The sequence below is a fragment of the Sparus aurata genome, chromosome 3 (genome assembly GCF_900880675.1).
Source record: "Sparus aurata chromosome 3, fSpaAur1.1, whole genome shotgun sequence".
NCBI classification, from domain to species: Eukaryota; Metazoa; Chordata; class Actinopteri; order Spariformes; family Sparidae; genus Sparus; species Sparus aurata.
Genome location: NC_044189.1, coordinates 4,103,208 through 4,129,303, shown reverse-complemented (window position 1 = coordinate 4,129,303; position 26,096 = coordinate 4,103,208). Strand labels below are relative to the sequence as shown.

General features: G+C 43.1%; 1 protein-coding gene across 8 annotated transcripts in view; it reads right to left on the bottom strand.

Annotated features, from left to right (window-relative positions):
• Positions 1-4,814: 4,814 nt before the first annotated feature.
• fam131ba (family with sequence similarity 131 member Ba) overlaps positions 4,815-26,096 on the bottom strand; it is a 61,314-nt gene continuing 40,032 nt past the window's right edge. For 2 of the 8 annotated variants that reach the window (XM_030413047.1, XM_030413048.1), the window contains exons 3-11: positions 21,948-21,983; positions 18,071-18,179; positions 14,429-14,647; positions 12,934-13,074; positions 9,970-10,125; positions 9,719-9,891; positions 8,621-8,755; positions 7,124-7,261; positions 4,815-5,831 (exon numbers count right to left, since the gene is read on the bottom strand). In XM_030413047.1, the coding sequence (XP_030268907.1) occupies positions 5,610-5,831; positions 7,124-7,261; positions 8,621-8,755; positions 9,719-9,891; positions 9,970-10,125; positions 12,934-13,074; positions 14,429-14,647; positions 18,071-18,179; positions 21,948-21,983 (1,329 nt within the window). In that variant the 3' untranslated portion in view covers positions 4,815-5,609. The remainder of the gene's footprint in view (positions 5,832-7,123; positions 7,262-8,620; positions 8,756-9,718; positions 9,892-9,969; positions 10,126-12,933; positions 13,075-14,428; positions 14,648-18,070; positions 18,180-21,947; positions 21,984-26,096) is intronic. The other 6 variants (XM_030413053.1, XM_030413052.1, XM_030413049.1 and 3 more) reach the window with 5 other exon arrangements.

The following is a 26,096-nucleotide window of genomic DNA, read 5'->3' as shown; positions in this document are numbered from 1 at the left end:
CGCGTTGTTGACCTTTTTCTCCTTTTTGTGATGCTCCCGCGCTTATCATCTATCACTCCATCTCTTATTACACTCTTATCTCCTGGATTCAGTTTCTCAGGTGCTGCCTTGAAAGTCTTTAAACCTGCAGATTTAACAGAAAATCCTTTTACGTCTGTGTGAATTTAAGATATATGTGTCTGTTTTCTTAAAGAGGGGCTCTGAACTGGTCTAAAAGTGCTATTTCTCATTCTGTCCGTCTGTGGTTGTGGTTAATGTTTTTATTTATTTATCTCTTAGTAGAGTCAAAATGTTATCTCGAAGATGTATAAAACTGTGAAGGATGTAGCGAAATAAAGTTTTATTAAGTGCTTTAATTGTGTTTCAGTTTCACCTTTTTGTGTATCCAGGTCAGGCGTGTTTGTAGAGGCAGACCAGGACAGGAAAGAAAGAAAGTCAGGGAGAAAGGTTTCCTGTTAGTCTCTTGGACCAAGAACTGAACTCCGTCAAGGTAGGAAGGAAATCTAGATGTTCACTAAAGAAATCAGGAGTTTCATACCTGCTATGATTACATGAAACTTGTTTTGATTGTCCGCTTTTAACTTAGAAGTCTTATTCGAGGGAAACGTAACACATCCAGGAGCGCACTGATCACCTGTCACATTAAACCTGACTTTATTTTGACGGGTTTCTGTATCTTCCTGTGGTTTCTTACCTTAATTGCTTTTTTTTAATCTCATGTAATTTAGGTGTCAAGTCTGGTTTTGAAGCGAAAAGTCATTACAGGCATTTAGTGTTCTCTTCTGCAGACCTCTGTTCAGTTGAAGTGATCTCATTTTGGAAGAAAACTTTTCAATTAAAGTGAGTTAAAACCAGCGTTATTATCTCGGTTTTGTCAGATGTGACAAAAGTTCCGTGATAAGTTTCACTTCAACTAAAAGAGACTTTTATTCTGCGCCGTTATTCCTCGTTTCCTGCAGTCAGGTGTCACTTTTTTAAACACCTCGTGTGCTTGGACGTCAAACTATTTTGTAGGTCAACATCTCTTAGGCCATGTCAACTCGTACCAAAACAATCTTTTTTCCCACGTCTTCCTCGGCATCATTTCAAGAATATTTACATCCAAACGGATCCATTGTAAACGACTCAACACACTGTAGTTCATATTCCAGCCTATAGGTGGCGCTTGAAATTCACCAAAACAGAGAAGAAGAGACGGAGCACGCACATAAATGTTGTGCGCAACTGAACACAAGAAGACGAAAATGGCTAGTCGGTTGTCCATGATCCTTTTTCGCTCAGCGTCTTGGCAGAGCAGCAGAATATTTTGTCCTAGTAACCCTGATAGGCTCAATATCTTCTGCAGCACGAACACAAGCATGTAGTCCGCCATTGTTGTTGTTGTTGTCGTTATGAGACGTCGCAGGATTAAGACGTTGAAGGCTAGAGGTCGAGGGGTGGGAAAGTGCGTTCACAGGATCCATGTGGATGATCGGCAAAACGATGCAAAACGTGCGTTTGTGCGCACAAAAACGTTTCCATGTGGATGGAAAGAGGAAGAGGAAAAAAAAGCATCGTAGGTCACGATCACTGAAGACTCTTCTCACCCTGTAAGGCAGCTGGATTCATCCTGCCAGCATTCAAGCTACGAGCTATAGATGAACCAATGAACCAATCAGTGTCCTTTCAACAACTGGCAGCTACCAGTGTGGTTTAACTGTGACGACCAGCAAACAACAATGGTGTTTATCTCACTGAAAGACGAGCAGAGAAGGACACTGAGCGCTTTTCTCAATGATGATTGATTATGGTTTTGCTCTCATCTTGATTGGCTGTGGTACGAGTTTGATTTACCAGTCGGCTCCACTGGTGGTTGAGCTTTCCTACTATTGATCTGATTGGTTGGAGTTCAGCCTTGATCATCGTTGATGTTTGAAGCGTTTTCCATCCAGTTTCCACAGAAGACGTCCCAGATGGTTCTGCGTTAAAAATCTCCCGGCACATCCGGTTATTCTTCTCTAGCAGCTGAGGGTAGAATCTTTTAAAAGACATTATGTTAAGTATGACGTCACTGTAACACTTCATTCCTTCTCATGTTTCTGTTATAAAATACCTTATTTTGTGCCGTTCAGTCGAGCTCCGTCGAGCACACATGCAGAGTTTAGACAGATATCGTCATTCTGCTCTCTCATTTCCAGTCTTTTAATCTTGCTTTCAAGAACGTCTTCTATTCTGCAGCACTTCTTTATTACTAAAATGTATTCTGATGTTTTCATAAAACGGCATTAACAAAAACTCACCTTTTGCCGCTGAACACACACAGAAAGCCTCTAAACGAACTCAAAAGGATAACAGCACTTGAAGGAACAAGGGCACGTCTCTGCCTCCAGACAATGCTGAGGCTCGACACAGCCCGGTTTAATGAATGAGGCTGTTGTGGTGGTGGGAACACTTCAAGCGTTTTAGTGGAATTGATGACTACAAGAAAACGACCAACCGCTCATTGAAGAAAACGTCTGACCTTCACGCAGCAGCTTGGAAAACACAAAGCGGTACACTCCGGTCTGTTCGTGCCGCTTTTTAGCTTTCTTTGTTCGTCTGTTTTGAACTTTGAGTGTGGATTCTTGGAAAGTGACGACATATTTTACAGTCAAGATTAAAAGTTGGTTTTAGAAAGTTCATAATCAGTAACATTGTGAATTATAACATTGTTTTTCGCGGCTCTGATGATGTAAGTAGATAACGAGCGAGACGTCTCACTTCCTGCTCATCTCTGTTGAGAGCTGCACATGTGCAGTATCGATCGGGCCGGATGTTCTGATTGAGTATCAAAAGTTGACAAAGTAAACTATGAGTTTGATCTTCCTCGGACTGACGAGTACTTGTTCATCGTACTGCCATCTCTAAATGAGAAACCATGTCTCTAATTGCAGTAATTAAAGGATGTAATATTAGGCAGCACCACATGGAGAAACACCAAATTTTCCCAAGGAATCGCAGGAGAACGACACCAAAGTGCAGAGTTTTGTTTCTGCTTTTTCTTGGTTTTTAAAATCTGGGGAGTTGAGCCGAGGAACTTTAAAAGGTTATTCCGGTGTGAATTTAATCCATGGTCTAAATCACCGTGAAACTGTGTTAGACTCCCTCTCAAGAGATCAAGTTAGCAGACTGAAAAGCTGACTAAATTTACCACTCTTCTGCAGCAGCTTCCTGTTGACGGGAAGTCCCGACGAGTCGATTACCGAGTGCAGTAGAGTTCCGCGGCTCATGGATGAAAATGTATGATTATGACTCCATGGAAAAGCAATCAAAGTTCATATGTGTCTTACCTGCCAGTTTATAACAGTTATTATCGAGAGCGGACAGGGAAAAGAACGGAATTGAGCATTTCTAACAGCACTCGGTAATCGTCGCGTCGGGACTTCCCCGACTCGGAAGCTGATGGAGGAGAGTTGAAGTCTGTTTTTAGCTTCACAATAGAAATCCAGCTAAGCTAGCGGAGGTTAGATGCCCCGGACTATGTGCTGAGACCCTATTTGTACTGTTGCTGAAGTTTGGTGCTGTTCTGAGCATTATTTGTGGCTTTTTGGTGGCGGTTTATATTTGGATCCATTTACTGCAGTGTATTGTTGTCGTGTGGTCGTTTCTGAGGTTGATAAAACTCCGTAAATTAGCGGTCTGCTAACTTGATCTCTCCAGAGGGAGTCTAACACAGTTTCACGGTGATTTAGACCATGGATTAAACTTACACCGGAATATCCCTTTAACACAGGAGAATGTGCCGAACAATGTTGACTCTTCCCACGGAGTCGCAGTATTCATGTTAAACGATGTTTTGACCTATAGTTAGATGTGCTGCCATAAATCTACTGAGCCCTGACAGCCGCTGTGATTCTCTAAATCATTCAGTCACAGAAGCAAAGAGCAGAAACTCTGCGGTATGACCCGGTGTTATAACTTCACCAGATCCACTTAGACTAAACTGCAGAGGTCGGTCAAACATCTGAATGCCATGAACTTCACATTTCCAACAACTGTCAATCAATATCTGGTGCCAGTATCCTTAAATGTAGCTGCTAGTCACCCCTGCTGTACTGTGTATACCGGAGTTGTGCCAAGAGGACTCGGTTTTGAGGTTAAAGACATAATATCTAACATATCAGCATTCATTGTCAGACATTTATCGACCTTTGTTATGTGTTTTTGTGTGCTTACATCATCCAAAATGTTTCCAACCGTGTTCAGACCCAGTGAAGTCTGTAATCTTCCTCTGTCAGCGCTTAAAACAGTGTTTTATTTTCATTCACCCACTAATGAGTTTTGCCTCAGGGGGGTAATGACAAATGTTTCCAGAAGACTTCCTCTTCTGTGGGCCCGTCGTCAGTCCGATCAATAGCGCAAACTTCAGTTCTCTAAAGAAAAAACAATACCTACACATGAATGTTTTTAAAATGGACAGAAAACGGTGACAAGAAAGCTTCTGATACCAACATCTTGAGGAAGTCGCGCACTAACTAGCTAACGAGGTTGTTTAACAATGAAAACAACATCTCCCATGATCCCACACTACTTCAAGACGTCATCGACCTCCATCTTTTTTGACGGAGAGCTCAGAATTAGTTTAATTCTCGTATTACGGGTACATTTAACGAGTGCAGGTGTGTGTGCACGGAACAGAAGAGCACCAAGACGAGTCTGTTTCCCAGAATATATATATTTCACACACAAACGAAGCTACATTCATACAAACATACGTACATACATACTACACATACACACGGTCTTACATTCATACAAATACATATCAGTTTATTTGATTTTTTTTCTTTTTTTTATATAAAAAAGCAATTTGATATATTATTACTTTGTATACTGTGTGTTTATACTGTTAGGGCTAGGTCACTGTTAAAAAGCATGCACTTTCTTTTGGTTGTGTCCAGATCGTGTGTTTTGCAAATGACTCCCGAAGTGTGTGTGTGTGCATGTGTGTGCATGTGTGTCTGTGTGTGTGTGTGTTTGTGTGGCACGGGTCACTCTGAGACTCAGACTGAAGCGGGTTTATCAGAACATCTCAACTGACAAGCTGTCGACCAAAGCAAAATACTTTAATTAGCAGATACCGTTTGACCCGAGTCTTGTTGCGTCCGTGTTTGTTTTTGTATTGCACTGAATTTTTAACTCGGCCTTTTTTTTTCTTTCCTCGTCTCTCACAACCTCCTTTTATTAATAAGAATTTCACATCCATCCGTTTGGCGACTGTCCAGCTTGTTTTTTTTTTTAGTCCCGGGTTCTTTGGTCCGTTTGGTCCAAACTTTACGTGAGTCCATCGTATCCTCTCGTTTCAGCAGTCACTGAATTTAAGTCTCTTTAAATCTCGTGTGTTCATTGTCACGTACATAATATTCCACATTTCCCGCTGTTACAGTTTTGGGGGCTTCTTGGCATTTAGTCTGTGTACGTTACATCCCACGGTTTCGTCTGAAAAAGTCTTCTCACGTTTCCTCCGACTCAGTGTGGGTAAATAGTGGGGGAGGGGAGGGTTGGGGGTTGGGATAGAATAGCTTGATTGATTATTGAAGTATTTATTTCCAGTTTTTGGCAGTTTTTTTTTTTTTTTCTGGCCGTATGATTCAGTTGGTTGCAACGACAACGATGGAGCCGTCCTCTGCCTCCTCGTCCTTCTCCAGCAGCTGGACGACGCAGGACGTGACGTCCAGTGGTATCCTGTCAGACTCTGGGATCTGTGCTGGCAGTCCTGGACTTGAGCCTCTGGTGGATGAGCCCTCATCTCTCAGCGGGGACGGGGTCAAAGAGAACCGCTCCGGCTCCAAGGTAAATGTTACCTCGTCTACCTGTGACGACAGGAAACGAAGCGTTAAACCACTTAATGAACACCCAATTTTAAGGTTCTTTTTCCAAAACGACATGCCGAAATTAAAAGCATGACAGCTCCCACATAGGTTGAGACTCAGGGATGTGCTTGGTACCACTGGAAAGGTAACACCCTCAAGTTTGTTCTAGAAGTGTAAGTGTGATTCTATGACATACTGACACAGAGTTACAGAGGTTGGAACACAGGTTTTGGTTTCCGTCTAATTCAAATGTTAGTAAACTGACTAAGATATAAGGGCTCAGGTATGTCTATGGACACAGCAGACACAATCAGGCCATAGCCACAGGTCTCAGCTTGCTACACTCAAAATTTGAAGTAAAAAAATTTGATTTTTCACAATTGTTTTTCTAAAAGCATGTCTGTGCGTTTTGCTTGGGTCCTTTTTTTCCAAGAGCGCCTACTGAGATTCAAAGGCTTCTAACTTGAGAACCTCTTTACCTAGAAACATAATCTTGGTCTCAAATGAAAGCTAAGACCCTGCAGGGTTTCTTGCTTGTTCCACACTTGTAGCAAGTTTTGGGTAAAATGACATGGATATTCCCATTCTATGGACTCTTGGCAAACTATGTAAAAAAAATTGTGGCATGAAATTGTAGCTGTGGAAAAAGGGAACACTCCGAAGGTATGTAGGCATTCTTGCTTCTTGCGGTAGAGGGCTCTTTGTAATGTTGTGTCATGGGGAGTTTAGAAGCTGTTACATGGTCTGGAAATAACTTTTCCAGACCATCTGCCATGTGTTTGGCTTGCAAATGATATCTGAGACTAGACGTACTTCAATGTAACTCGTTTCATGTCGACAGTACGTGCAGATAACTTTTGTCCTATCGACTGAACCATCTGGCTGTGTTTTGAAAGTGAATTTGCCGTTCATAAGTCCTTTCTCCATTTACTTTCACTTTCGCTTTTCAGTCCACCATGTTTTTCCCAAACGCCAACCCTGCTTCTTCTTCTTCTGATTCCCTTTCTTATTCTTCTGCCGCCCTCTGGATCAAGACTACAGGTGCCACCGACGGTCGTAAAACAAACAATGCGCATTTCTTTCTTTTTTAAATACCGAGCTCTAATCGCATGTTAAAAAAATTACCGCCGTTAAGAGGATGTTGCGTTAACGAGTTATTAATGCGTTAACTTTGACAGCCCTAAAAAAAACTATTAGTTCCTATGTTGGAACGGTGTTCCTTAAGGGGTTAAAAGACGTTTGGGATGCCACGGTTGTTCTAGTAAAAAGAAGACTTTATAGAGGTAACACACCTTCGTCAGCTCCTCCTCTTCGTCTTCATGCTGTTCGGCGATGTCTTCAGACTCGGGCTCGGGCTCCTCTCCGACTGTCTCCACCACTCCTCCGACCATATCACCCATCTGTCCACTCAGCTGCCCGACAATCTCCACCTGTAACCAGTGAAGTCCCTGATTTATTCGCTTGTCTTGTGTTACGGCTGCATTCAGGAAGATCGTTCAACAGGCTGCTGGCATTCTAATCATGTTCAATCACAGGCTGACATCAACTCTTCAACTCCAGTTCATGGTGACAATCACAGAAAATAAAGAAACGGACAAAGGAGATAGAAGGAAGGAGGATGGACAAGCAGAGAATGAGCTCCTCTGCCCCCGCCACAGTTTGGTTTCCTGTGCAGGACATCAGAGAGAAAAGACAGATACATCAAACACAGATGCTGAATCCAAATGCTTTGAGTTGCAAAACTTGCGGACTTTGTACAGCATGCTACCCTGAAGACCTGCGGGTTTAAGCTGGTTTCGTTGTCAGAACTCATCAGGTCCGCTACAGGCTGTCATGCAGACTTTTTGCAGTGCTCCATGCAGATTTTCCAGCCTGTCTCCTACCTTGGCGACTTCCCTGGCAGTTTCTCCAACCATCATCACTCACTGCACTACAGCTGTGTGTTAAATATGCCTGCTGGTATAAACAAAACCAGATCCAGAAGACAAAAACAAATTAGCCAGGATGAATGTCAGACATGATGGAAAATGACCAAAGAGGCTGTTCCTGTGCAGCTGATGGTGACATATATTACAGATGAAATCTGCCGACTGTTTAAATGATTGATCGATTAATGTTTCAGTCTGTAAAATGTCAAAAAAATATATGAAAAATGTTTGTCACAATTTTCCAGAAACCAAAATGACGTCATGTCCTGTTCAACCTACAGTCCAGCGATTGTTTTCTCGATTAATCGATCAGTTGTTTGGTCAATAAAATGTCAGAACATGGTGAAAAATTATGTTTTCAAATGTTTGAAAACATAAGATATTCAGTTTACTGTCAGAGGAGGAAAGAAACCAGAACATACTCACATTTAAGAAGCTGAAATGATTAAAAAGTTTGATTGTGTGACTGTTTGAGTGTTGGCGATTACCTTTCTTTTGATTTATTGACTCATTAATCGACTAATCATTGCAGTTCTGTTGCAGAATTTAACCATAAACTTGACATTTCTTATGATAAGAGCACTTTTCTTTCACCTTCGGAGACACGTGCCTGAGAAATGTGATCAAAAGAAGGTGAACTTTAGCTCCCGACAAAAACAAGAGAGACTTAAATACTCAGTAAGACACACTGTGGTTGTTACGGTGACTCATTCTGTGACGACGTCTGTCTGCCTGTGACTGTACGTTCAGTCACGTTAACCCCGTGAACTCTCGTAGCTGTTCTGTCGGATTGTATTAAACTGTCATCCAGTCCGCAAAGTCTGTAATCTGACCATTTGGATTCAGCAGGCGAGTGCATACGTGGTGTGGTTCGACCTGCGCGGAGCCCCACAGGTCAGCTAGCCGAGGGTGGGTAGGCGGGCCGAGACTGTGGATGGTGCTGTTGGGAGTGGCTTGGAGGGAATGGGAGGCACTGTGTGGCCTGTGGTCCATAGACTGTGTTCAGAGATGAGACAGGAGAGAGAAGAAGAAGAAACAACGAGGATTTAGCGTATTATTATATGTTTAAGGGGTTGTTGATTAGTACCAGTGACTCAGCAGCTTCTTGGCCACATTTCTTGATTTTTAAAACTTTTGTTTTGCCACCCACTAAAGATTTAAAACACCCCAAAGCTCCCCAAGCTCCTGACATTTTCAGCTGCCCAGTAATGGAGAACAATGCTTTATTGCACCGCAACACGTCACGCCAAGACAAATTACAAAGCAGCTTTATTCTGTGCAGCGTTTTTGCCGGAGCCGTGTGTAGGAAGGGGACACTTTCAGCATTTTCACTTCCTTGGAGCTTCTATTAATGGAGTCGACTTTAATACCTCTTTAAAATATGAGTCAGGGATGGTGCTGCAGGCCACAGCGAGCGATGTCTTGCTTCTCAGAAAAATTGACTGACTGATTGAAATGCCTTTTTTTTCCCCCCCCCTAAATGTAACGTAATATATTCAGTAGTCTCCTTCACAAGCGGATCCATATACGACGCACAGTAAAGCTAACAAGCTCATTTCCATTGTGGTCTCGGATCAGTACACCTTTTCTGTGACACAGTCCCTGACCTTTTCAAGTTATTATTTCATAACCCTCAGTTATTTAATGAGCTCTGAGATGTACCAATGCAGGAGCGGCCGGCGAAGCTGAAAAAGTCTTTGGGTGTCACAGTTCATCATGACTCACTTCATTTGCAGAAAAGCTCCCAGCAGCCTGAGAGCTGGAAGTCAGCAGCTGAGTTACACCAATAAAAGACACGCAGCCGGCACATCCAGCCAGTTTGAGCTCGTTATGTTTGTTATGTCGACTGCAGTCACTGAAGCTGGCTGCGTCTCAGCACAGCGCTGCTTTATATGAGAGCTACTGCGATAATCACCATCTGAACTGAGCATGTTGGCGCGCTGATGTCTGATACAGCACCTGTTGTTGTTGGTACTGCAGGAACTGTTGCTGCTGGTAGTGGTGAAGGTGTTGGAGCTGTTGGAGTTGGTTGTGCTGCTGCAGGGTGAGATGAGCCTGGTGCTGCTGGATATAACCGCCTACTGTCCCCTCGTAGCCCTCACCAGGTGTCCCCCCCGCTCCGCTGCTGCCACCTGGAACAGTCATGAAACACGTTGAGTAGTGCTCTGACGGTGTTTGGACGCGGTGTAAGAGAGATGTTCAGTCCTCACCTGTAGCCATGATGTAGGAGCCTGCAGCAGGTGAAGCCATGCCCGAGGGCTGGCTGGTGATTGGGTCCCAGGCGTCTGAGGACGACAGGCAGTACAGACCCTGTGAGACGTAGGTGTGAGGCCAGACATCCGCAGAGGAGTGATGGAGCACCTGGTCTACAGGAGGACACACAGACAGGTGGGAGGAGTGAGACAGTTTAAGAGGTGAAGAAGGACAAAGAGAAAGAGAGGAGAGTTGATAAAAAATAATTACAGATGACATTTGTTTTTTCGCGCCTCCTTCCTCGCTCATCTTTGGATTTAATTTAAAGACTTTTTCGTTTCACAGCTTCCATTTAAACTTTTCAGAGCATTTCAAAGAGAAATTCAACACCTTACAAATTGGATCTTAGCTGGAACCAAGAAATAGCAGGTTTTTCTTGACCTAAAGTGCAGATCAGGCGCCAGGACGGAGGAGCTCTGAGGTTTTTTTTGGTGGTCAAACTGTAATTACAACATAACGTGGCGCACTGTGTCCTCAAAACACTCTTTCCAATAAGCTCACATTGTGAAAGAAGCAGCTTTAAAACGATGAACCTCACAACATTTGCAAATTGACTGTTTTTGTTCAGCACTAACATTTGGAAAGTCTAGAAGAGCTGCAAGATTGAATCATTTTTATTCCCAAATTAGTTCCTTAAGTTAGCCGGACGTACACTGAGAGTCAGTTGACTCGGACGGTGGAAGTTTCCGGTGCAGACGTTCGAGGATCCGGGTAATTTTGTACCCAGGGAGTCAAACTTTTTTGGCTTCATGAACGAGTCTCCACTAAACTGAGCCCATTTTTTGATGGATAAAGATCTTTACGTGAATCAAAAGATCATTATATTTTAGAAAATAAAGAAAATGAGTGTAAAATAAACCTGTAAAGCACATCCAGGCATGTTTGAAAAGAAAAACACAAGACACATCAGATCAACAGATAAAGAAGAGACTCCAATCCGACTTCAGACTATGAGGTGTTGATTCGGTCATTAGCATCACAGTTTAGATGCTCTTTAAAAAAGCTGCATCATCCAGAAGCAACAAACTGTAATAACTTTAATGGGAGTGTGATTAGTGATTATCTGCAGCGGTGTTATTGTTACAGAGCGTAACACTCAAACAAACTGTGGAGGAGAAACATCCCCTCAGACGTAACGCTGATGTTAAGTAGCTTTTTAATCTTTGCTCTGTTACTGTGTGTGTTGGTGTTGCATGCTGGATAAAGCACAGAGCCGAGCCCATATGGTGTTGTTAATGAGAGCAGGGCTAAGTCCTTGTGCTAACCTACAGACTCCCTCAGGGTTTGGACGGCGCTCTGCTTTGCTAAACACGAGCAAGAACTGAGGAAGAGGCGGTTTACATTGTCGCTGCTCGTACGAGTGAACGCGGCACAGAAGTCCTGATTTCAAACGAGCCACGAGCAAAAAACAGCAACGTAGTCGTGGAGTTGTTTGTTTTCTTTAGATCATGCGGCTCCTCCTGTGATGTCAGATTGGTAATCTTGCCCTTTTCTTTTCCTTCCTCTCTGGTTTTATCGTCCTGTGTGCAGCGAAACTTAACCAGACGTCTCTCCACCTGAGGCTCAAAACACAAATCAGGATATTTCCTGCCGACAAGAGTTCGATGAAATCCTCCTCACTTCACTTTTAAATGCACCTCGACCCCTTAAAGATCTCTCTCCTCGTCCAGGCGTCCTCCTTCAGTCCACAGCGTGTTCTGATATTTCAGAAATGGGGCAGGCTGTCGACTGGATTTGTCATTTAGATGTTTTTTGAGCGAGTGCCCGGCAGCAGTGAAAGGCAGAGATGTGCAGCTGTGTTGCCTGCCCTCCAAAAGTCCTTTACAGCTGGTTGGCAGAATAAACTGACGTTGCTGTTTTTAGTTTCCAGCAGGGCTCTAATTTTCCAAAACTGTGCATCTACGCATAAAAGAGAACGCTGGAGTTTAGGCCGAAGACGTGACTGTGAGCGTGAGGAGTGTTTACGCTAAAGTCAGAGTATAGAAACTGTAGTTATGACTCACAACCTCCCTTACAAAACCTCTGACTGTAGAGTAGAATACTACAGCAGCTAATGGGGAGTTCTTCAGGCTCCTTTATAAATGACTGTGGAGAAAGATTTAAACGGCCACCTGGACTTTAAAACTGCATGTACAGAATCGCAGGTCTAATAAAAAGCGCTTAAAAGGTTTTGTGACTCCAAACGAACCTTTAAAACAAGTTACACCTCTACTACGCATGCAACAACTTCTTTTATTGCTCAACTCACAGTGGCTGTGTTTGAATCCCCTCAGCTTTCTAAGTTTTGCTGCCTGATATCGTCTTCTTTCAATCCTACAAGAAGACTGTTGTGACTCTCAACTGTGCTTTTCCATCAATGCAACAATGCGATCGGCTCCTTTCCTGTTTCAGCTGTGATCAAGCGTGCAATTGGCTTTTGGGGGGAAAACCGTCGTCTCTGGCATCGCAGACTTTTCTATTCTGAATGCTTCAAGTGGTTTTGTCTTCGCTCTACAATGTCTCTAGTTTGATTCAATCACTGTTAGATGACTTCAGATTTAACTTTCTCAAAGTTTTCAGTGTTGCAAAGCTCAAAAATATCCAATTTCCAGTAACTTAAGTTGTTCACCATGGATCAGTTCTGGTCCCTGCGACGGTTATTATTTGTATTAATGATATTTTCTCTTCTATAACTAATACTAGTGTCTTTCTGTTCGTGGGTGATACTTTACCAGCCCAAAGAAACAGAACTCAACGACCAGAAAATGAGACTCGGACAATCCATCGCATCGTCTTGTTAATATAACCAGAATTCTGTAATGTTCTGTTCGCTCAATTTGCTCTCTAGGGAAGCCTTAAAGATTTCAGAGGCTTAAGTAAAGATTTAAGTGAGTAATTTAACACCCAAAAAGCCGTTTGCAAACAGGTTTAAACCGCAGTACCTCTGCTGGTGATGCTCTCCTGGTTGACCTCACTGAGGTGAGCGACGCTGCCCTGGTTGGACCCGGCTCCCATGCTCTCCCCGTCCATCGAGTTCCAGCCAAACAGAGTCGCCTCAGAGATGGCGAACTGCTGCATGATGCCTAAAGAAGGGAGGAAGAAGAGGAAGAGGAAGAGGAGGAGTGTTAATGTAGTTTGACGGTGATATTAGCAACAGCAGCATGTAATACACGATTAGAGATGCATGAAACAATTCCCAGTCCCAGCTTTGCCAACACACACAGAAGTTAATGAGGAAGAGAAACAAACAGGAGGTAACAATACTCATTAACATGGAGAAACAGGATGTTTAGGTTATTTATTTAACTTTGACAGACAGGACGGAGACGAGACGATGGTGCACCAGCGGTTAGCAAACATTTATATTTAAAGGGATATTACGGTGTAAGTGTAATCCATGGTCTAACACAACGTGAAACTGTGTTAGACTCCCTCTCGAGAGATCAAGTTAGCAGATCGCTAATTTACGGAGTTTTATCAACCTCAGAAACGACCGCACGACAACAATACACTGCAGTAAATGGATCCAAATATAAACCGCCACCAAAAAGCCACAAATAATGCTCAAAACGGCACCAAACTTCAGCAACAGAACAAATAGGGTCTCAGCACATAGTCCGGGGCATCTAACCTCCGCTAGCTTAGCTGGATTTCTATTGTGAAGCTAAAAACAGACTTCAACTCTCCTCCATCAGCTTCCGGGTCGGGGAAGTCCCGACGCGACGATTACCGAGTGCGGTTAGAAATGCTCAATTCTGTTCTTTTCCCTGTCCGCTCTCGATAATAACTGTTATAAACTGGCAGGTAAGACACATGTGAACTTTGATTGCTTTTCCATGGAGTCATAATCATACATTTTCATCCATGAGCCGCGGAACTCTACTGCACTCGGTAATCGACTCGTCGGGACTTCCTGTCAACAGGAAGCTGCTGCAGAAGAGTGGTAAATTTAGTCAGCTTTTCAGTAGAAATCCAGCTAAGCTAGCGGAGGTTAGATGCCCCGGACTATGTGCTGAGACCCTGTTTGTACTGTTGCTGAAGTTTGGTGCTGTTCTGAGCATTATTTGTGGCTTTTTGGTGGCGGTTTATATTTGGATCCATTTACTGCAGTGTATTGTTGTCGTGCGGTCGTTTCTGAGGTTGATAAAACTCCGTAAATTAGCGGTCAGCTAACTTGATCTCTCGAGAGGGAGTCTAACACAGTTTCACGGTGATTTAGACCATGGATTAAACTTACACCAGAATATCCCTTTAAGATACCAGGGTGTTAAATCTGTGAGTGTGGCAACCAAAACAGGTGTTGTAAGCCAAACCATGATGTTTTCCTAACCCTGACCACATGGTTTTTGTGCCTAAACTGAACCCAAGGCGTGTATTTCTGAAATATATTAGAGGGTAAAACACATCAGTGAAGCTCGTCTACAAGTGTTCCCTCACCTGCAGCGAAGCGAGCCTCCTTCTCGCCATCGCTGAGGTCGCTGTAAGCGTCGTTCTCCATCCTCCTCTCCTTTTCCCTCTGCAGGTTGGTATGCCCTGCGCCCCCCATCGGCCCCGCAGATGGTTTGCCCCAGCTCTGCCATTCGATCATGTGGGCCACGCGACCCTGGGCCATGGCAGTGGGCTTGGTCACTTTGTCCTTCATGGAGCGAGTCACACCTAAAACCAGGTATGAACAAACACACGCCACACACACACGCACACACAAACATTGTCAAACACCACTTCTGGTTTGGTTAGAGGCGCCTCCAGCTGAGGCTCGGTGGGGGAGGGGGGAGTAGAATGATGATGAGGAACTGAAATGTGGCAGGAAAAACTGTTTAATACATGAAACTATTAAAAATAATGAGAGTGGGGAAATAAATGAGAGGGATGGATGGATTCAGTGGGGTGGAATGAAAACATGACGACAACCTTGAAGCTGCTTAAAAGACCATTTAAACCTGAATTTGCGGTTTTAATTATCAGATTATGTGCTGAAGTTCTCGTTTCTGCTGCAGCTTCTTTTTTAGAAACCATCTGCTCCGTAGTAACACGTTCACACCTGCTCAGTACAGCCTCAGTCTGACTGTTTGGCCAATGCGCCCTCCTGCTGGAGTTAAATGCTTTGCTCAAGAATAAAGTCGCTGTGTTTAATGTTTATCTGTCTGTGGACGGCGCTTCACCTGCCTCTAATCTAATCTAAACCCCCAGAATATCTTCCTCCCTCATCAGAACCTTTTTAAACGCGTCGCTTTTCAATTACTGCTCTCGTGCTAATCATCGGCACGAGTCTGACAGTCACCACTCGCCGTCTATTCGTATCAATCACGTCATCATCTGCTGTTTTTAGATGATAACGATGTGACTGATGTGAACGAGCAGAGAGCAGTCAGATAAATGCAGAGTAGAGTTGAACTCGTACAGTAATGACGGCTCTCAGATAAAGACGCTCTGATCTTTAATTTGGTCTTCAGTGTGTCATCCAACACATTTTTATGTCTTTCTGAGTTTTAAGTATCAACCTATGTTGGATCTGATTAACTGAAACTATAAAATAAGCAGACACACTGAGGAAATCAGCTACAGGTGGAGCTAAACCTGCCAAATCCTTGTTCAGGTGTGGTCGTTTGATAATGAGTTAACCGTAAATGCGACGGCGCCGCCTGTGTGCTCCTTTTGAGTTTGTTTTTATCTAAAAGGACAAGGATGACGGCTGAAACGCTGACAAACCCACATTAATAATTAAAGCCATTACTCATCTCCTGGTAAACAGAATAAATGAGATTCATTAGACTTTGCGTAATTAAAAAAAAAAGGCGTGTTACAGAGACTGAGAGCGGCAAAGGAAAAGTAATCCTTGGGTGTAAACAGAGCGCTGAGAAGGGTCCACCGGCAAATCTCTGCCCAATTAAGATGCAAATACAGGATCCAAACTGGGGATATATACACTGAGTCAAACGACCGGCAGAGACGCTGATCGATAAAAAAAATTAAATTAAAATCAAACAGGCATGAATAAACAGAGGCTGAGCTTCGGAAATGGCTCCCCCCAGTCCAGGGGGGCAAGTTACAGGCTGGGTTATAAATAGAAACAGTTTTTCCCCCTTTAGACAAAGAGAGCCAATCTCATTTGAAAATCAAACACTCCCTGCAGAGTCTAATTGGGATGGAAATAGGAATGGAAAGAATGGGGATGGAGGGATGATTAGGGAGGGTGTTGGGTGGTTTTGGCTATTCAGAAGGCTCAGAAAATATAAAATAATACCAACAGATTAATTTAAAGTGCACCAGACACGACAAAAGACAACAGCACAGATACTGAGGCGCTACACTTAAAATGCTACAAAGCACAAAGCACTACAGTTTGAAGCACAAAGCACAAAAGAGGCAACCAGCCACTCGAGGTCACGACACACTTGCACAAAAAAGAGTCACGGCTTCACAGATAATATCGGGCCACACCGCCACCAGCGCCGCCACGTTACAGATACACGTCCCAACACGCCTGTGGAGATGCTTCAGTTCGTCTTTAAAGTAAGTAAATCTCACTTACTTTAGTCTTTTTTTAAATCAAAGACCTGATTGGATTTCCGTCAATGACTCTGCGAAATGTGTCCGTCATTGACGTTTTGTTGTTGATATCAATGGAAGAGAAGGGAAAGTAGGGAGTGATATATAGGAAGGGGGCACCCACAGGGGCGGCCATGTTGGTTCCAAGCTCCTCCTCCTCCTCCTCCTCCTCACCGCTGCCTGAGGGTGAAGTTGTGTGTTGAGGTAAGTTTTGATTTACGAAAGACGACATTTGTGGCAAAGGTGAAAAGATCATTCCTGCTTTTTTTCCAACCCGTGTGTGTGTCAGACGATTCTTTGGGCTGTAAGCAGAGCAGATCCCAAGTGGAAGCAGCAGCAGAATGGAGCTTTTGGTGACGATAATAGTTTTAATTCAGGGGTGACCAACTCTGGATTTACAAGATCACATGATCATGTAATCTCACAAATCTGCTACAGAATATTCTGGTGGCTGAACACACAGAGGTTGAACCAATCGTCGAGTTTGGTTTGGGTGTGACGACCAGCGAGAGAGGCAACGATTGTAGCTGCTATATCAGAACTGAAGAGTTTATTTCAACACTAAAGGCTTTTATCCACCTTCACACTTCTCTTGACTGGCATCAGTAAGAGTTTGATTGATCGATCGACTCCACTAGTGCTCTTCTGCTGTTGATCTGATTGGTTGGGTTTGATTGTGAAGGCTTTGAAGAACAGGAAGTTGAACACTTACTTGGAAAAATACTATGAGGAACAGGGATTGGTACTGAACTTGGATACTTTCATGGCACCAACCGATTCGCCTCTATACCATCTAATACTGGAAAATGTCTGGTACATAAAACATTTTGATACCTTGGGAGTTAATCTCATCAGCGTCAGTGGGCCAATGAATTTGAAGCGGAGATCTAAGAGTGCTGCTGATTGGCTGTCTAGAGGCAGTTTTTAAAAAAAATGTCAAAGAGCTAAAAAAACATAAAAAAAAAGCTTGTTAAAACAGATATAATAAGATTGGCTTTGAAAACATTTTGTTCAGGAACTCACATCAAAGTTTTGGTACCAGTCCACGTTTCTGAACAGAACCTCGGCCCTAATAAGAAGAACTTACCACTCAAACATTTGTCTGTCTAGACAAACTAAGACATGGACTGTCGATTCATTGTTTTTGTCTTTGGACTCCATTCTGCTGGGTGGAATGAGCCGTTTGCTTTCCAAGCAACGGCCACACAGACCTTATATGATGACACTAATGCTAAACGACTTTTAAGCTTTATTTCATTTTCAGTTGGTTTATTTGCCGTGTTTACATCACAGCTCCTGTTAAACCGAACCACACTTGGATCGTTTGGCTGCTGCGCTGCTTTTGCACCAAGTAACTGTCTGAATCTCACACAGAAAAATAAACCAGAAATGATCTTTTACACAACAGAGGTTCAGTAAGTTTTTATCCCCCCGTCTGCTCTCAACAAACAACTTCACCCTCGACCGTCTTGTGGAGCATGTGGAGGCAACATGGGGGCTGTTTTACCATCTAGCAGCACAGACACACACCTGACACACCTGTCAGAGAGGACTTAGCCAGGGCACCGATCCCATAGGAGTTGGGGTTGGGCTTCCTCTTGAGACGAGGCAGAATGGAAGTAGTGTCCTCCATGGACAACTGAAGAGAGAGGGAGTGGAGGGAAGGTGAAGCGTGGACGAGAGAGTCAAAGAGGAAGGAGGGAGGATGAAGATGAAAAGGAAAGAAAAATCCAATGCGACAGGAACAATTAGAAAATAAGAAAAGACGAGAGAGAGATTAAAAACAAGAAAGAGAATGGAGTGAAATAAATTGAGGTGAAGAGAGCAAATGATTGAAGATTCAGAAAACAGTTTGAAGGGAGATGGAAGAGGAGAAGAAGAGGTTGTAATAGAGGGGAATAAGAAAGGAGGGTTAATTATTTGAACACCTTGTAAATGTCTCACAGGGATCATCGATTTGAAAAAGACGAGAATCACAGATAACTGCGGCTGGAAGGAAAAAATGGGAAACCTGAGAGGTGATTCAGAAGCGATGTGAGCGGAAGCAGCTGGTGATTAGTGCAAAAATCATCACGAGAAACTTAATGATATGGAACAATTACTGATGGATAACTTGTATACAGTGCAAAGATTAGATGTGTGAACAGTGGAAACAGCAGCCAAGAGATGCAATCATTCATTCAGCTACATTTAAAAAGCAGATTTTAGATATTACAGTCAGAGAATGTGTTGATTCTTTCTTCTTCAGTGCAGAGACAGCAGCTTAAACAATTATCCTCTCCATTCACTCGACCTTCCAGTTGCTCAGAAAACATTTTGTCCCCCTAAAAAACTAATAACATGCATCTTAAATAGCGACACGTGAACCCCTCCTGAAACAGTTAATACAGCTTCTAAAGATTGTATGAAATAACGTTAGATTTCTGTGATATTTAAGGTTAAAAAGACAATATTCCTCCTCTTGTTAAAGGACTGAATCAGTGTGCAAGAAAAGAAGGATCAGGATTGTTGTTGCGCCACAGCACACCAACCTGAGGCAGCTTCGTGCTCGTGTGTGATCTCTACTGTACTTCCTGGCGCCGGTGCTCGTGGCAAACGAACCAGCACACTAATGAACGCAGAGACAGAGCCCCGCTCTTAATGAGGTCCTCCAAACAGCTAATTACAGTGGGAAATAGTGGGGGGAAACATGTGGACTCTGCTACACCGGGGGATTGTGGGATAGATGTGATGTAATATGGAGTTAAACTGTAATTACTGTATGAAGGTAAACTGATAATATCCAGTCCCTCTGTGGTGCACAAGTGGAGTATCATCAAGTGTTATCCTACCTGCTGTATACTCATGTAACAGTAATACAGCCGGCAGGGAGTCTGCAGGTAATCTGTGATTATGGATTCCTCCTACGTCAGTCTTATATAAACTGAACAGCCTCAGATGTAAACCAGACCTGAGCTCAAATTAGGTAACAAAGATGTGTTTCTCTAATTCCCTCTGAATCCTCCAATCTGTCACAATGACGTGTAAAACAGCAGAGACCTGGAGAATGTAAACAGTGTGGTTAATATACTGGATATTATTAGTAGGACAGGGAGATGGTTAGCTGCTGTTAGCTTCGTACCTAAAAGTGTTAAAAGCTGCATTTAAAAATATTTTTTTAATTGGCATTAAAGCTGCAATGTGTAGGATTTCATACGTCAAACAAATAGGGGGCAGCATATCACCAGAGGAACCACTGCTAACTGGAGCTAGTTAGCTCAGCAGCTAGCAAGCCTGACTTTTGCTGTGTCTCAGTTCAGGGTCTGCATCCTCTGAAGGACTCGGTCTTTGAAAGCAAGTCCTTTGGGAGAGACCTTGTTTATATCGTCAGCTGTTGTTAAATGTGACGGTCTCGCCTTTGGAGCATTTCCTGGTTGCGTCATCAGATGTTTTACCCTTACGTCACAATTTCTGCCGCCGAGGCCCGCAAAAGTGACGATCTCCGCCACGCGATGTCGCCATTTTCATTCTTTCTTTCTTATTTTTTTAAAAGAATCTTGGGATATGGGAGGCCTCCAAAAAGAGGGAAAAGAAGGAGCATCTGTGGGCTGCATTTGGAGGAGTCTTCGAATTGGGACAGCCTTCGCGGGGCGTTGTAACATAATTGGCCTTCAAATGCTCCTCCGAAGGATGCAGCCCCTGAATTGAGACACAGCAACCGTCTGGACTGGGATCTTGGGGCATCTGGGGAGTGTCGGTGTTTACATTGGCTGTCCCAATTCAGGGTCTGCATCCTTCGAAGGCCAATTACGTCACAAAGCTGTGCGAAGGCTGTCCCAATTCGAAGGCTCCTCCAACTGCAGCCCACAAATGCTCCTTCTTTTCCCTCTTCTTGGAGGATGCAATGCTACTATCCTTCGCGGCTTCACATATTCCAAGATTCTTTGCACGCCCGAAAAAGAAGAAAGAAAGAAAATTACAACATCGCGTTGCGTAGATTGTAACTTTTGCAGCCCTGGGCGGCAGAAATCGTGACATAAGTGTAAGGGCGCGAAGGACTCGCCTCTGAAGGCCACCACAGCCGGGTCCTTCAAAGGATGCAGCCCCTGAATTTGGATACAGCTGATGGTAGCTCCGGGGGTTTAGACCACCAGGGGGAGGAGGGAGATCAACGATAGCACTGTGATTTAAAGTGTCGGGCTCAGGTGTCGTCCACACCTGAGCCCGACACTTTAAATCATAGTGCTATCGTTGGGGAGGCATGACGGGTGAGAGGAGCGAGAGGAAAGGCAGACAAATATCAGACTGTCACCTCTTGAAGAACAAAGTGGTATAATGAGACAGGACGAGCTGGTGCTAGCTTCAGTTACTTACTTCTACGTCTTTGACATTATGTCAAAACCATTATTTCACATTGTGGTGATGTTATAGACTTTAGGCTAAAATTCTTATATCTTAAATGTAAGGTGAAACATACCACTGCAACACTGCAAATCTACAATGTTTTTAGCCTTTTTGAGCTCATAGTTTTGGTTTTATGGTCCATCGACCACAGATTAAACTGCTTCACACTGTCAGCCCAGAACAGCTGACAGAGTTTGTGACTAGCAGGAGAAGAAAGCAGAATATCTCAAACCGAACCAGAGCGAAAAGGAGATTAAATGTTGGACTTGGATTTCTCAGGTATGTCTGCTGGATGTGCAAAAAAACACGGTTAACAAACACTGAATTTACTTCGATTAACAGCTGTGGATCGAAGTTTCTCTCTCCATGTAAAGAATGGCAGATTGGTAAAACTCCATTTTTGTTTGCTAGCCAAATTTCCAGCAATTCCCTTAAAATAAAACTGCAAACTCAATCCACATGGTGAGAAAAACAAACCACGAGTACAAGAATTTGCTGTCGACCTCAAAGTCGAGCGGTTCTTCACGTTAGCAGAGCTCTGTCGCTCGAAACAGAAGTGTGTCCATGTGAGATTACTTTGCCTCGCGGCATATTGGAGTCAACAAAATTCACATTGTGTGGATAAATTCTGCTGAAGGTACAGAAACAGTCGAGAAGCGATGCACTTCATCATGCAGAGCTTTCGGTAAAGACTAGGACTTGTACGGAGGCTTCAGCTGTGGATGAGATAAGCTTATTACAGCCTGTTATCTGTGACTCTGTATATATATGAAGCTTGCAGTACAGTAGATTAGCAGAGGGCCAAGAGAGGAGAAGGATGGGAGGAAGAGTTTAGGGGGAGAAAAAGAAAATACTGGGGAGGATGAGAGAGAGAGAGGGAGTGGGAGGGAGAGATAAGAGTGGCAGGAAGTGGAGGGAGGATAAACAAACGGGATGTCAACTTACGTACGCAAAGCTCAAACTCAGGTAGTGGGTGAGTGATGGAGGGGGAAATGACAAGCAGAGGAGATTTAAACAGACTTACATTGATTCCTTCCCAGGAAAACTCGGTACGCCCATGCTGGGGGTGGGAGGAGAGAGGGAGGGAGGAGAGAGGGGGAGGAAGGAGAGAGGGTGGAGGGGAGGAGAGAAGTACAGGTGTAGCAGAGGCGGGAAGAGAAGAAGAAGATTTGAAAGAGGAGTTTTTGGGACATAAAGAGTCGGTTTTAAGCCTTAAAGTCCTGAATTACAGTAATTTGAACATTAACACTTTAGATATGAGGCTGACGGCGCTTAAAACTGCATGTTCAGTTTTTGAAGGTCATAAAAAATGTGGCTGCGGTTTAAGTGTTTCTAATCTTGTGCTGTATATTTTAAGTGAATTTGGTCTTTGTAGTCCGGCAGTTTGGATTTCAGGCACCTGTCTGTGGTTGTTATTGATCCGTGTAGAGGCTCGGTTACATTCTCATGTGTTGTAATCAACGGTGGAGGGAAATACGACAGTCTGCACAGTGTTTATGAATCAGCAGCTCGCAATAGTTCACTTGAAAATGATTATTTTGCGATTCGAACGGGCAGTTAATCCAGTAAACTGTACCTGTGTGGTGGTGCGCATGTAAACATTAAAAAAATGACCTAATCTTTTGTTTTAAAGGTGCTGTTTGTAGGAAAGGTTGATTTTTGAGTCTCATTTCCAGCTCGTCAATAACGGACTCGACAAAAACGAGTCCGTTATTGACGAGCTGGGAATGAGACTCAAAAATCATCAAATCTTTAATTACAGCCAAAAAAAACTGACGGGAGGACGTGAGAGGCAGTTTTTATATTTTATGTACACGGCACCTTTCAAAATAAAATGCAAATTAAAGTGTTTCACATGCGGCAAAAAATGGGACGCTGAAAAATGGATTTAGAGACGGATAAACACAAAACAAACCAACAAGCAACACAAAATAAATCTAATTGAACAACCACAAAAGATACTACAAGCAATTAAAATAAAACACGACTCAAAATAATACTATTGTGGTAAAACAGTGAAATGTAACTCCAATAAAATAGTGTGTATATTGTGTAGTTAACTGTGTGTTTGTGTGTCTACACTGCTCACATTGTTCAGGTAACCCATGGATACCATTCAGCCTTTGCCCTGTTGCCGGGGGCAACAACAGCTCTGATTTGGTGGCCAAACCTGGACACCTCATACTCTAAGTTTACACACACACACACACACACACACACACACACACACACACACACACATATATATAATAATGGATATTTATAATTCTTAGACATAAAGACGAGCAGGAACTGTGGACGCTCCTGTAAATTTAAAATACGCTGCTGTCAGAAGGTTTTGAGTTCTTGTGCACTTCGGTCTCGTTATCTGTTCGGTTCACAGGCGGCGTGAGAGGTGAGACGGAAACAATATGTCCTAAACTTTATGTCAAAGTGAAATGCCAAACTTTTATCTGCTGTCCTCACGAAGCCGCTTCGTCTGCTGCTACGACCCCGAGACCACAAAGGTTGACATGTTGTGTTAAACATGAATAAATGCAGAACGCACTTGTTTAACAGTTGAACAAAGTATTTCTGAGCCTTTTTATACAGTCAGGTGCTCGAAGGGTTGCTCCTGACTTGTTTCAAACATCTACAAGGTTTATGAGGTAAAACATTAAATATATCGTCTTTGTTCTGTTTCCAATCGAAGATGTGTCAGAAAAGGAAACAACACATTCTGTTTTTATTCATGTTTGAAAGAGAATCCCAGTTTATTTGTAGTCAGGGTTGTAAATATAAGCAGCATATTTAATCTATGAAACGTGTCTGCTTGTGGAGGATCATCATTCATAGTGCAGCTTAAGATATAAAGTCTTCTATAAGGAACCCTTAATATTATCGTACATTCCCGTTAATCCTGCAACAAAATCAACTCCACTAACTAAAAGTGTCGATCTGTGTTTATCTACTGATTGAATGAAGGAAAAGAACAACAACAGACGAAGTGCTTTAGCAAAACAAACCAAAGAGCAAAGCAGAAACTAAAGAATCATTTCATAAGGCAACAAAGGATGGATGGATGCTGTAATACACTGTTTTTCCATCTATTTGTTGGAAGAAAGATATTAAAAGTGCAACAGAAATGTCTCCTAAAGCCACTAATGCACCCACAAAGTGAAATAAGTGATTTAAGCGTCTTCTGTGGGGAAGGTGTGGCACAAAAATCCAATTTCAGGCACTCAAGAGGCTGGTAACAAATAAAAGCCTCTGATAATACGAGCTTTTACACTGATGGAGAACAACAGCACTTGAGTTTAGAGAAAAAACTATTGAAGCTACATGGCGCCATTTTTGGTTATTAGTGGATTCATTGCAGTTAATTGTTCAAACTTCGTCATTAAGTCCTACTAACAGCACATTTAACCAACTCAGCTAGTCTGTGAATGAATTAATATTGCTGTGTTGGTGGTTTTTACGCAACGTCATGATCAGTTTTGCTCCAGCTCCATCATTTCAACCGTCCAGTCATGATTTTGTGATGTCATAGCGGTTACTGAGAATATTTTGATTTGCATTCAGGCTCCAAAGTAAAACATTAGGTCAAAATATGCGATGCTACTCCTCAGTTTAGTTGTACGAGCACTTTGCTGTACTGCGTTAAAAGCAAAGACCCTGCTGCTGCTAGCCGATGTGCAGTGTGAGGTCATATGCAGACAATAAAGATGAGGGATTCAAAGAGGGAGTTTGTTTTGCCAGAAAGTTGACAACAATTTTAGAAGAAGCCTGATGGATAAGATCTGAGTAAAGCTGTCCAGGGCCGACAGACGAACACAGACAGCTCTCACAAACGATCAACTACCTGTTGCTTCATCAACGCCTCTTTTCTTTTATCCCTCTAATAATTAACTGGTTAGTTGTCGGCCTATCGGAAGGTAGATGAACTGAAACTAACCACACGGGGAAAAATACGCGAATGCTTGAAGTTAGCTTCTCCAACATGTGGTTAAAGTGTCTATTTTAACACAAACGATGAGCGTCTCCTGAATCCAAACACGTCGTTTTGTTGCCTCAACAAAACCAAACTGCAACAGAGAACTGAGGATTAAAAACTGATGAAAATAAGAAGTCAAATAAATGTGCTGCCTCTGCAAACTGTGTCACTTATTGATCAGTTGCAATGATTAATTATGACGCTGCAGTGACAACAACACGAACAGTGACATCAGACGAGGGCAGACGGAGGAAAAAACATCCAGAGAAGTGTTCAATATCTAAGAGTAACAGCAATATGAATTACAATAATTACAATCTTCTGTTATTGCAGCCTCACTTTTGTGATCTCAGATAAATACGAGCCGTTAAATCAGTTCTTGTGCAGCTGTAAAGGTGCATCCGTCTTTTTTACGCGTCTGAAGTTGCTCTAAAAGAGGCGAAACCGATAAGATATCAAGAGAGGAAAAGAGCCGTAAAACAGGTCCGGAGCTTTTTTATATGATATTATTATTACTCCTGTGGACATAAAGGTCATCTGTGGAAACAAACCAAATAATAAAAATGCTAATACTTTGATAACGTAGCTGGTGGAAGATGGAGCAATAAAAAGAGTTAAGAGCAGAAAGCAGTGCAGCGGCGGCGGAGGTGGTGGTGATAAAACATTAAGATGGAGCTTCGGCCTCTGTCTTTGTATTTATTCATGCTTTAATCAGCAGCTGCTGGGCTCAGAGACTATAACTAGAAAAATCTACATGAATGAATGTGAATTTGGGGCTGACTTTGTTTAAGGCCGTCCTGCCCTGATTAACATTTTCCATCTGGTGTCAAATACAGAGGACGGTGCTCAGACTGAAACCATGGGCGAGCCGCGGAGGAAGAAAAAACGAAAGCCAGAATTAATTCGGTCTTCCTGCGGGCCCCCCTTTCTCCTCTCTCAATGTAATACTCATGTCGGACGTGTTTATTTTCATGACAAGTGGATGAGGAATAAGAATAATCCTCCTCTAACAAAGCAGCCTCTGAGGTGGCGGAGGGATTTAACGACGCCTGGAGCGAGTCGCCGGTCGCCGCCTCGTTGCTGTTTTCTACCTCGGTTACGTTCTCACCTGGAGTCGCAGCGCTTCACCTGAGAGAAGATACACTCTCCTTAACAAACACAGCGTTAGTCACGTACTCTCACACAGCTGACGGACTAAAC